Raw genomic sequence first — 12,446 nt, 5'->3', positions numbered from 1 at the left:
CAATGCCTTATTTATTGACTTATATAGTGGGCTGTCTTTGCGCATTAATTATTTATTGACGTCTATGGCGGGTTGACTTATATTGACACATGGTGAGCTGTCACTTCTATGTAGGTCACGTATTTTGATGTTCGTGAGTTTTTAGAAGGATCTCTGATGATTTATTTATTATAGCTTCTTACCCCATTGTGAGAGGAAGGGGTCATTTTGGGAATGTGTCAGTCCTCTGGGTCCTGGAGCCCACCTACTCAGGAGATGTAACCCCAGTCCAGGGGGAGGTGGTCTTTGCTGAAGGAGAGTATCTGAAAAACCTGACCCTTTTCTCCAAGCCAGATGAGGTAAAGACCATCATGATGTGATTATGACAGACATAATCACACTACAAATAATAGACCTTGTCCATTACCATTCATCTCTATTTGCCTTGTCTGTATGGTATTGCTGATTACCACAGACACATTTTCAGCACATTTACCCGAACTTAAAAAGAACGGAAAATGTATTCACTCAAAACACACTTATAATAGAAGTGAAAGAGCAGCTGCTGAAGCACAGACGAAACAGAGAAATGTGTTGAAATTATTGTTTGTGGTAATCGAATATATGCTACAGAAGTGGCACACTGATATTAAGCTGAAAAACCTCTATCTGCAGGCCCCAGAGTGGTGACTGCACCGGCGGGATGGGAATTGACTCATATGATGTCATTAAATATTTTTTGTTACCATAACAGATTAACTAGAACACTATTGGCTCTCTGTGTGAAATATTGTGACTCTATGTTGAGCTGCCAGCAAGCAATGAGTGGTGAAAGGGGAGGAGTGAGACCCTCCTGCTGTGAAAACAGTTCACACCTCTCCAAGGCTCAAAGACGGCTGTGCCAAGATAAAAGACAGCACGACTGCAGCTTTCTTCATGTAAAAAAAAAAAATGAACTAGTGAAAAACACCTTTATAAATGATGACTTCAAAAATCCAGTTCACTTCATTTTTTTTTTTGGTAAATCATACGCATTTACGCAAAATGTATTGCATTAATATTACCAAAGAAAAAAATGCATAGTTCCGATGAGGGACCTCCAAAACAGGCAGACATTGCATTTCATAGCTGCTGTGAAAAGGGGTTTCTAAAGATGTAAAAATACCTCAGGTCATCATTCAGGCACATTCGATCTGAAGGTTGGAGTTAAGCATTGTCGATTTTGGAATGAAATCAGTCCCTGGCTAATTTTCTGCAGGTGCACTCGCAACATACTTGAATGCTGCTGCTTCACCTGCACCAAAATGTCATTGCATAAATCTACATTATTCATTGTGCTAAATAACAAATTGCTTCTTACAGTTGATGTAGCACTTTGTGTAAACAGGCCAATTATTTTTTGTTTATGATGCTTATTTTTCAGTAACTACAAGGATTTCAGTGCAGGCTGGTGGAGCTATTGTTAGGTTATACAAATGAGTAATAAAACTTTGGCTCTGCAGGTGTATCCTGGCCATTTAAGGGGTCAAAATGACAATTTGGCCCATGAAAGACCAAATGATATTATTTATTTTGCAACTTTGGCTAATAGAAAGGACTGGAAATGTGCTATTAGTCTGCACAGTTTGTGCTTAATATTAGAAAAAGCCAATAAAAAGCTGGCTAATTTGGCTGTGAAGAAATCAGCCTTACAAATCATGAACGGAGCATTCGTAGTGTAAGTCTTTCCCCCAGTCACATTTATGTATTTAGTGATTTTACAATAGTATCAAAATTGCATTGAAGATCTGAGGTTTCATGATGCAGTTGTTTAAGGTTAGAAATGTACTGCCGTCTTTGTGTCAGATACCAGAAGATAATGAGCAATTCACCATCACCCTCATCAATGCAACCAGTGGAGCCCGACTGGGAAGTGTGCTGAATGCAAGCTTAGAGATTAGAAAGAACGATGACCCAATTTACTTTGCAGGTAGGTTAACATTCTATATAATCTATTATTCAGTTTTTATATCTCAATAATCATGAGCTCATTTGCATAAACTCATAAGAAATAGAGGTTCTTTGAAGTGATACCATAGAAGAACCCTAAAGAACCCTTATATGAATAGTTCTTTAAGGATTACTTTATTTTATGTAATGGTTAATGTAAATGAGACATGTGACAACAAAGAACTTTTGAAAAGGTTCTTCACACTTTCATATTTCATTTATAAGCATGGCTATTTAAAGAACTATCCACTAAAGGTACCTTTAAAGAACTAGAAATGCTTCTTCATGATATTACTCCACACACCATTTAGGCACTGCAATTGTTAGGCACTACAGGTTACAGTTGTATACAAGCTTAAATTAGAAAATCAACCAAACATCATTTGACAGCGGATACTCAAACTTTTGCATACAGCTGTGTTTTTAATACTTTAGAACTTTAGATGATCTTGATTGATGAAGTTGTGTTTTGTGTTTTAAAGAACCAGCGGTGCAGAGAGTCAGAGAAGGTGGTGTGGCAAATTTTACCATTCTACGGGCCGGACTGGCTAATTTCATAGCAACAGTCATGTACCAGTTTGAGTATGGTGACTCATCACTTGGAGACTTCAAACCGTTGAGTAATGACTCGCTGCTGGTGTTTGATTATGGAGAATGGATGAAGAACATTTCAGTCGTCGTAATGGATGATGACATCCCAGAAACAGATGAGGCCTTTTACATCGTCCTGTTTAATGCCACAGGTATGTTATGTAGCCTGCACTTTAATGCAAGTCCTTTCTACGATACCATGCAAAAGTAATAGACTACCCTTTTGTTTATCTATATTTTGGTCAAGACAACCATATAAATAAAAAAAATTAGGAAACATATTTCCCAGAAAATCATACAAAAGCCACCGACACTAAATACAGTGTCAGATCTATCAGTTTTTAGTATGTCCACTGTTTACTTTTGCACACTACTGCAACTTTAACTCTTGCATCACTTTAATCATAAAATCAACAAGTTACAACTTTGTCCTCCCAACAACAGCTGTTACCAGAGCTCCAACTGCCATTATGCCCTCCTTCAAAGAGACATTAACAGTCACACAAGCAGCTACCCAAACAGAAAATGGCTAAAGATTAGAATATAATAAGATTTCACAATAGAAAATGTGAATAATAACAACCGTGCAAGACATGATAGACCACACATCTGTCACCGTCAGATAAACAGCACTTAAAGCTTTCATCTCTGAGAAAGGAGGAAATAAGCCTCCCCTGTTCAGATCTGAAAACATCCACAGCTGTTTCTGTCCATCCTTCCACTGTGAGAAGACAACTAAACAGAGTGTGAAAGGATGTGTAGCTGCTAAGAAGCCGATACTGAGAGAAGAAAAAAGAAGACAGAACACAGAAAAAATGAACATCAGAGATGTGGAGTAAGGTTTAATTGCCTAATGAGTCTAAATTTATGTTCTCTGTGTTAATCTGGCGTCTATATGAATTACTTATTGATTTATCTGGGCATAAAAATTCATAGTTTTGGATCACTTGGATTGTGAGAAGCAAAAATACAACTAGCATCTAAGTCTGAACTTTGGAGCTGCTGAAAAATATCCCTGCAGATTTATTTCCTGAAAAGAATGGAAGCTGTGATGACGTCAAAGAGTGGACAGACTATATACAGAAAAAAATACATTTAGTTTGTGTAATTTTCTGTTAAATGTTTTTTTTTTTTTTTTGCTAACTTGTCCTTAATGAGCATTTTGACTGGAAATTAAATAAGTGTTGGGTGATCTGAATTTTGCCCACTACTGTATGTGTCACGCATGTGAATCCACATTCAGACTTGGACTCCAACTCCCAGAATATCATGTGACCTCGGATGTCAACATGCGCTCCTATCAGCGCTCACAATCACCTGAATTTTAACTATCTTCACCTGTGAATCGTAATAGCTGAGAGTACAAAAGCCCGGGCTTTAGACTCTTTGCCAGGTGTTGTTTCGCTGACGTTACTAAGCGTTCTCTCTTGTATGTTTATTGGATTGACCATGTTTATGATTCTTCTGTTCTTCTGTATTTGACTACGTCTTTTTGCCTTCCGTTTTTGTACCTTTGCTGTTTTTTGGATATTGGTTTTCACCCCTTGCTTGAACTCTGATTATTCTTGGTGTTTTGCCCCTTGTTGGATTTAGTTGATCGGTTCATCATTAAACCTATTTATCTTCTATCCGCAAGCGTCTGGAATTCTGTCATCGCTCCGCGTTACAGTATGTAGCATATTATATCCATAAAATGCTGTATTCACTGCACAATAAAACCTTTGGCTTTGCTTATAATAAGAAAGTTGGTTTAAGCCACGTTTGCCAAAATTTTGACTGTGATTAATTGGCCCGCGTATTAATTTCCTTACCCTCTGTATGAGGAAAACACTGTTTTGCTAATGTATTTTATTTTGATTTTGGCTGGTCATGCCTCATTTAGCAATGGAAATAAACCTGCTTTTGCAGAGCATGTTTCCATCAGCTCCGTCTTCACCAAGCACTATATATGTCTCGGCTGGTCAATTGGATGGTTTAAGACAGCCAAATAATGCACTTCATTTCCAGCTCGGTCCTGTTTTGCCAATGAATCCACCTTATTTGACATTTGTTTCAGTACACAGAGAGCTCTGTTGATTAGGCTTGACTGGCCTGACCCTGAAAAGCCCCCTCTAATCCCTGTATTGTGTAATGCACTCACACACACATGAAAGGGGGGTGGAACACTGTAGGAAGTTAATTACAGACACCAAACTCTCTCTTTCTCCCACTCTATACATCACACCAACCCACCCAAGAGCCTTTGCTTTTAGTGGTTTTCTCCACAAAGCAATGCTAGGCTCACTTTCTGAGAAGACGTTAAAGACGATGGATTACTGCTATCTGCAGCCAGCCCTTTGTTTACGTCGCCTCGGTTATTGTGTTCTTTGCTAATTAGAACAGTGTCTTGCGCTTTGTGCTGCTGTTTTGATGTGATAATAACACTGCTCAGATGCAGACCCATATGTGCGTCCTTTCAGATTTACAAACACATGGCTTTTGTTTAGGAAAGATTTGAAGAGGATTATGAAGGAGGCATTTCTGATGCCTAATATGAATTAGTCTTACTGAGTGTGTATTGTAAACAGGAGGGTTTGGCTTGTTGTGCAAAGCAGTTATTGCCTCATATTTTAGGGTTGTTTGAGAGCACAGAGTCTCCTTTTCTGGTTGTTTTGGTTATTTACTTACACAACTACTTTGATCAAACAATACAATTCCAGGGAAACTGAAAGCATAATACTTTGAGTGGCCTGTATATCATTACATGTACTGAGGTTTCATTGGAAACTGCTTTAGCTGGGGCTCACACATTTAGATCACAACATTCTCAGTAACCAAACAAGAATGATATTACACAATATTGAATATTTCTGTTTGTACAGACAAAATAGAATTACAACAAGCCTATGCTCAATCTTAATCATTAGCATTTCAGTACAACAGGACATTACAATACCCGTGTGAAGCTCTTATTAAACAATATTAAGCGAGTAGCTCCTAATTGCTACTTTATTAAGCAGGTACTTGGCTGAAAAAGCATTTTTAGAGCACCTTTTTGTGCATTATGCATCATAATGTTTTGCACAACATTTTAGGTGTCCAGTCTTATGCTTTTATTAAGCTTTATCATGCTAATTACTGCTAATAACCTGGCTGCTCACTCCTGCTTTATTAAGCTGTAACTAGGGTGAATGAAGCATTTTCAGAGCACATTTATTCATGCATTATACATCATAATCTTTTGCATATCATTCATTGATATGAAGATATCCAACATGTGCTATTCTAAACCTTATTTATGTGAAGAGATTTAATTATATGCCATTTTGAAGTGTTTCTGTTGGTCCACTCATCATGAAATTTCACACAATGTTGAAGTGGAATTAATTTTATGCTAAATTTGATGTATTTTTGTTTCCTTTTTTTTTTTTACTTCCTTCTTCTTCTTTTTTTTACTTTTCCAATTTTCTCCCTAATTTAGTCATTTACCCAGAGTTCCACCCACAGTCACACGATTTCACCAGCGCTAGGAGGGTGAAGGCTAACACAAGCTTCCTCCGAGTCCCGTGAAGCCTGTGTTAGCTTTCACCCTCCTGGGAAAGCACCAACCACCAGTTCTGTAACATCAGCTAACAGATGCTTGTGCTTGTGTTTTGTTTTTTTTTTAACGACGACAATATGTAAAGTTACGTTTTGACTACATTGTTCCTAATCACAATTCATATATTAGTGCAGACCCTGTGTTCAAATGTGAAGTGAACACCATCCCAGTATATATTAAAATCTTCAAGTCAAGTGTTCTTTTCTCATTTCTCAATAGAACTTGTATACACTGCAGCAACATGTTATGTTGTTCTTCAGGCCCCATGATGCAACATGCAACTGATGCATTTTACACAGGACTTCAGAGTTTGCAGATACACAACAGCACATTACAGACTGTACACATGCGAAAAGGTGCTCTAGAAAATGAGCAGTTTACTCTAGCTGCTTAATAAAGTAATGGGTATGCATCATAATAAACTAATCAGTAATTAGACATAATTGGCTTGGCACTCTTGCATGATATTTGTTGTGTTTTATGTGAAGGGGATACGGTGGTGTACGGACAGCACACGGCTACAGTGGTTATTGAAGCCAATGATGACGCCAATGGCATATTCTCTCTGGATGCCGCTGAGAAGCCTGTGGAAGAGGGAAAGTCCAACAACTTTTAGTAAGGAAGTAAACTCCTGGATTGTCCATAAACTAAAACATATAAGACTCATTAGAGTTAAAAGAATTATTACAGTATTTTTAAACTGATTTCTCTCTTCTGCATCTTACCATATTTTTGATTTATGAACAATAATTTTGATACATCTTTAGTATCAGGAAGGAAGTAGGAAGAGGAACTCTAGTAAACACATTTGTAATAGAAGCCAATGGGCAGTTGCTGAAACATCTTTCTGTTGACTTCTATTATAAGTTTGTTTTAAGTCAAAAGGTTTCCTTTTCTTTGCTAAATAGAAGGGAATAATCTGTGGCGATCGATTACATGTTGTGGCTGTGGCAGCTAGAGATGGAGTTTTCCCTCTAATGAAAAAACGCTTATTGATTCTGCAGCACTGAAGTCTCCCCCTCCTCTCTGTTCTTACTGGTGCTGTTTTCATCAGTGTTATTAGGAACAGAGGGCACTTTGGGAACGTCACTGTGTTCTGGCAGCTGTTTGCTAACGACACTCCTCTGGAACCCCATCAGGAGTTCATCAATACATCTGGATTCATCGTCTTCACCACTGGAGAGAAAACCAAGCCTGTGGTCCTGGAGGCAATCTCTGACAAAATCCCAGAGTTTAACGAGTTTTATGAGCTTCGTTTGATCAACATTTCAGGTTAGCTGCCCTTTATCCAAAAATGAATACATCTGTTGAAAATGATGCTGTAGAGAAATCCTTCTGCATGTTAATGGTTAAATGATGTTTTATCTTCTTGCTCATAGGCGGTTATCCTGGTGAAGGTGGCAAACTGGCTAGGAAAGACCTCAACGCATCTGTTCTGATCCCTTTTAATGATGACCCTTTTGGAGTTTTTGCCATTGACAAAGACAGCTTGGACCAAGAGGTAGCAGAAGATATCCTATCTGTGGATGATATGTCTTCAGTCACATCCTTCACCATCCTCCGCCAGCAGGGCACTTTTGGAGATGTTCGTGTGTCGTGGGAAATCCTATCTGGAAATTTCCCGCAAGGTTTACCACCAATGGAGGACTTGATCTTGACGGCTACATTCCCTCCAGCCGTGATGCTTCAGCCACATGCTAGGAGGCACCATTCTGGAACAGATGCCTTCTTTTTCTCTGGCCTTCCTGGAGCTTATGGAACAATCAGTCCAGAAGGCCAGCCTGGGGAGATTTCTCACAGCCTGGCAAACTTTACCTTCTCAGCCTGGCTAATGCCCAGGCCCAACACGGATGGGTTCATTGTTTCAAAGGGCAACGGTAATGGAACCATGTATTATGGAGTGAAAGTCCAGACCAATGAGTCTCATGTTAGTGTGATGCTTCATTACATGACCATAGGATCCAACAGCACCCAGGTGGCAAGAGCTGCAACAGCGAAGTTTGTGGAAGATAATGTATGGGTTCATGTCATCATTGCCGTGGAAGATGGAATTATCGAGTTTTATTTGGACGGAAGCCCGATGCCTGGAGGAATTAAGAGTCTGAAAGGAGAAGCCATTATGAATGGTATGTAAACTAGGTCTATTTTAAGGTTAGGATCTAGGCCTAACCAATGTTTACACTTCTCTTCGATGGCAATTAAAGCTGTAAATGTCGCAATGCTTCATTCCTCTTCACGCAGGTAGCTCAAAGAGTGCAACCCTCCTCAGAATTGGCATCTATTAGCTGAGAAGAAGAGACTTACTATTTTTTTCCCCCACATTAGAAGTTTTCATCCAAAGTCTTTCAACATATTGTATTTGCTCTGCAAACGTAGCTCTGCAAATCACGGCTATTTTTCTTCTCACCACATTACACTTCGTTATTGTGGCTTTTAATGAGAGGTTTTTCAAGGAGGCTTCTCTCCGTGCCCGCAGTCCACATCTGGCAAGAGCCTGTTGTGAAAAGCCTGTACCATTGTTTGAAATTTCACAGAGCTGATATGCTTGAGCGAGCGCTGGGCTGCCACTGGACATTGTTAGCGACATATGAAAGCGGCTGGCATCTTCCTCGCAAGTAATTGAAAACAATGCTGCTTTTGTGATAAAAGTGAAGCCTCCTGGGGAGACTTCCTCAACATCTCTTGTGCTAACTTCAATCAACTGGATAGACATATAAACATCTAGCATATTTGACATTGTCTCAGATTGTTAGCTTAACCGGGTGAATATGTTGTTCAGGCTTTGTTCATGGGTTTTGTCAGTGTTCACTCGAGCACATTTCCTCAATTTGTACAGTTGTGTGGCTTTGAATGCCTTTCTGGTGGCAGCTTCTACTACATACATTAAGGCAGGTGGCTTGCCAAAATAAAGCCAGAGCAGATCTGAGTTTTAGCCTCTATGTTTGGAGGTATATGCCTAATTTGCTTTTAATTTTTGTTTTGTGCTTAAGATTAATATTATCCAAGACATTTGCTTGTCTTGCTTTGAGTGGAGTTTTTTCTGGTTGTTATGTTTCTAGCATTGCAATAAAACTAACCCATTAGCAGGTAGTTCAGAGATAGTTCCTCTTAGAAGTCGTCAATCAGCCAAGACATGTTTGGTGTATAAAGTTTGTTTTATTAGTTTTGTGCTGGAGCTATAAAGTTAGTGCTGCAGTTTGAGGCAAGTGTGCAGTTTGTATGATGCTAATTGCTGATGTATTAGCTTCAATTACTTGTTAGCTACAGTAGCCTCTTATTATTTCTATTATCTAAAAATTCTACGTTTTGCCCTGCAGCAGTAATATAGGACACTGATGTGTTTTTCTCAGATGTAGCTCCTGTGCGGATTGGCTCAAACCCTGATGGTCAGCAGCTCTTTACTGGCCTGCTGCAGGATGTGCGCCTTTATTTCAGCCGCCTGAACCAAGCAGAAATTCGCGAACTTCATGGCCAGCCCGCCAAGACCGACCTGCGGAATGTGTCAGGCTATCTGGCATACCGCCAAGAAGAAAAGCGCAAGGCATTTGTGGTGGAAACGCACAATGATCTGGAGGAGGAGGGAGAGGAGGTGTTTTACCTGCAGCTGGTGGCCGTTCACGGTGGAGCCCGACTGCCCACACCTCGACCCACTGCCAGACTCAGGGTTACCAAGAGCGACAACGCCAATGGCCTGTTTGGATTCACTGGAGCTTGCATTCCTGATGTAAGGACTTACATGAACTATTATATCTGTACATATAGATTGCATTTTAAAGCAAACATCACTGCAGAATCAAATTTAGAGTTGCTGTATGAAATGTGCACAGCTGTATTCATGCTCGATTTTATCATATATTTTTTCTTTAAACATTAGAAGTTGTAAATGCTTAATGTATTTAAATATGAATAAATGCACAAGTAATATTAAAATATATAGCAAAATTAAACATAAGTACATCAAACTAAGTAACAAAATATATACTGAATGTGACTACTAATTAAATTAAATTACAATATTAATAACATAGTTATTACATGAGTTACCTTTATATTTGGCTTTACTGGATCAGACAACTTTAAATTTGCACTTCTAACCTTTTTCAGTTTCTTTGAATGTCAAAAATATGGATTTTCTTTGCACAAATGAAAGCCTGCCATAAATGATCTCCTCTGCTACTTACCAACAAACGTGGTGAAAATTCTGAATCTCCACTTTAGGCAAAATTTCTCAGAGCTAGAAATGAGAAATAATTAATATGAAATATAACAGGCTTTTTGAATGTCTTAGGTACTCAAGACACATTTTCAAAATCTATTTATTTGTGTAGTGTGTTTATTTGCTAAGAAAAGTGTTAATATTTGAATAAACAAAATGTATAGAATATTAATTCATAATTATATATAATCCTCGGGGAAGTCCAGTATTATATGTAGTTAAAAGGCAACTCCTGGTTTGACCAGTCAGTGCTTCAGTAAATTCTGCCCATCATGTAATTGATGATATTAACAAGTCGGCTAAGGCGGCTGTGAAGGTGTCAAGGAAAAATATGGACTCAAGAAATTCTTATTACTTTTGATTGTTTTTATGTTTATTTGAATTATGAATATGACTTTATTCTAATGTATATTGTGATAAACTCACTGCTGAGGTAAATTGTTTAAAAATTTGCTTAGATGCCTAAAACCTTTGCACAGTACTGTATAACTGAGAATTATGCAGATATGTATCTCCATAGCATGTTCTCACTTTCCCCCACATAACTGCTCTGCTAAAGCCTCTTATCCATGCTATCCTTACTTAGCATTCCAGAGTATTAGTTGATTAAGTAGACAAGTCCCTCCTGGTTCAGCCTTGTTTGGTTTGGCTCTGTAGAAAGCGTGTAACACGACCCCCTGGTTGTGAGCGCATGTCCTCGTGTATATTTAATTTGTCTTCACGCCTGGTTGGAAGGAGTTGACGGTGGACTCTTTAGGGTGATTGGACTCATGGCATCTCCGATGGCTGAGTCGATTAACAGAACAGATGGCAGACCTGGCCAGAGAATTCCTTCAGAAGGACCACATTTCACTTACTGAGACAAAAGAGACGCCATGGCATGTGCCCTTTCGCGTGCTTTCAGAGAATCACATCATGACCAGGCACGAAAAAAGAGAAATGTCCGAACTGGATACTAATGCAGATAGCAGTCTAGGTCTGTGTGGGATAATTGAGCACTTCCATACCATTTGTAGATGCATGCTCATAACCTTGTACTACAAGAACCTTCTCTACATACAGTAGATTAGTGCAAGATAGGATTTCTATAAATTATATTGAGCCAGGTTGAAATGACATAAGAAACATAAGAGCATAGTTAGCTTTGCCCAGTCTTTCATTTATTACCTTAATTCAATGAAGCTCCCATTACTTAACTCTTAGAATTTAGTGTTAGCAATAATAAAAATGTGGTATATTTTGATATGAATAATTTCTCACTCATAGTTCAGTGAAACAAAGAAATTCTGTCAAAGTTATGAGTTGTAAGCTTGTAATCGATGCCACATTTGTGGTTGTAAGTAGAAGAGCAGTTTTATTAAAATTTCATATAATCTAATATTTATAGTTTTAGATATTGTGTATAGTTTTACAGAAAGAATTTTGCAGTTGCAGAAAGAAAAGCCATCCTTTACCTTTTTTGTCATCCTTTTGGATCTAAACAAATAGAAAAAAACATGTTGATGCACAATGTACATTAAATGGAAATATTTCTCATGTAACAACTGTGCCATAACTAATTATAACTATGTAATTAACTAATTATCCTATAATGTATCATCATGGCACTAATAGCTCAAGATTTCTAAAGCTTTACTTTAGGCACAATCTATAATATTGCACAGTCTAATTGGAGTTCACTAACTCTCCTATGAAATGTATAGGATAATATAAAAGAAAAAAAAATGTAATCATTTCTAATAGTAAATTCGAGTCGTATGAGCTTATGGATGTGTGTTCATCTACCCTGTGTCCTCTCTTTAATCAGATATCTGAGGAAGGCTCCACCGTGTCCTGTGTAGTGGAGCGTACACGTGGAGCTCTTGACTCTGTGTATGTAAACTACACTGTCACACAGCTCGGTTCCCCTGCTGTGGTGTCCAATGGCTCAGACTTCACCAACGCCACAGGCTCCATCCTCTTCCTGCCGGCCCAGCGCTCTGAGGTAACACGGCTTACTTGTCAGGCATCCATCATTAATGAGCAGGGAACCTCCCGTTGAGGAAACACACTCCGCTGAGCAAGCTCTGTGTCTTGCAGAGGGGTCACTGA

General features: G+C 38.6%; 1 protein-coding gene across 2 annotated transcripts in view; it reads left to right on the top strand.

Moving 5' to 3' along the window:
• adgrv1 (adhesion G protein-coupled receptor V1) overlaps window positions 1-12,446 on the top strand; it is a 241,446-nt gene that overhangs the window by 60,572 nt on the left and 168,428 nt on the right. For both annotated transcript variants that reach the window (XM_017695589.2, XM_037531691.1), the window contains 8 exons: window positions 175-338; window positions 1,825-1,948; window positions 2,451-2,711; window positions 6,628-6,754; window positions 7,194-7,411; window positions 7,519-8,265; window positions 9,490-9,863; window positions 12,163-12,339. In XM_017695589.2, coding sequence (XP_017551078.2) covers window positions 175-338; window positions 1,825-1,948; window positions 2,451-2,711; window positions 6,628-6,754; window positions 7,194-7,411; window positions 7,519-8,265; window positions 9,490-9,863; window positions 12,163-12,339 — 2,192 coding nt within the window. The remainder of the gene's footprint in view (window positions 1-174; window positions 339-1,824; window positions 1,949-2,450; window positions 2,712-6,627; window positions 6,755-7,193; window positions 7,412-7,518; window positions 8,266-9,489; window positions 9,864-12,162; window positions 12,340-12,446) is intronic.

Source organism: Pygocentrus nattereri, chromosome 20, assembly GCF_015220715.1.
Source record: "Pygocentrus nattereri isolate fPygNat1 chromosome 20, fPygNat1.pri, whole genome shotgun sequence".
Classification (NCBI taxonomy): domain Eukaryota; kingdom Metazoa; phylum Chordata; class Actinopteri; order Characiformes; family Serrasalmidae; genus Pygocentrus; species Pygocentrus nattereri.
The sequence above is the reverse complement of the archived record's forward strand: the minus strand, read 5'-3'. Positions and strand labels throughout refer to the sequence as shown.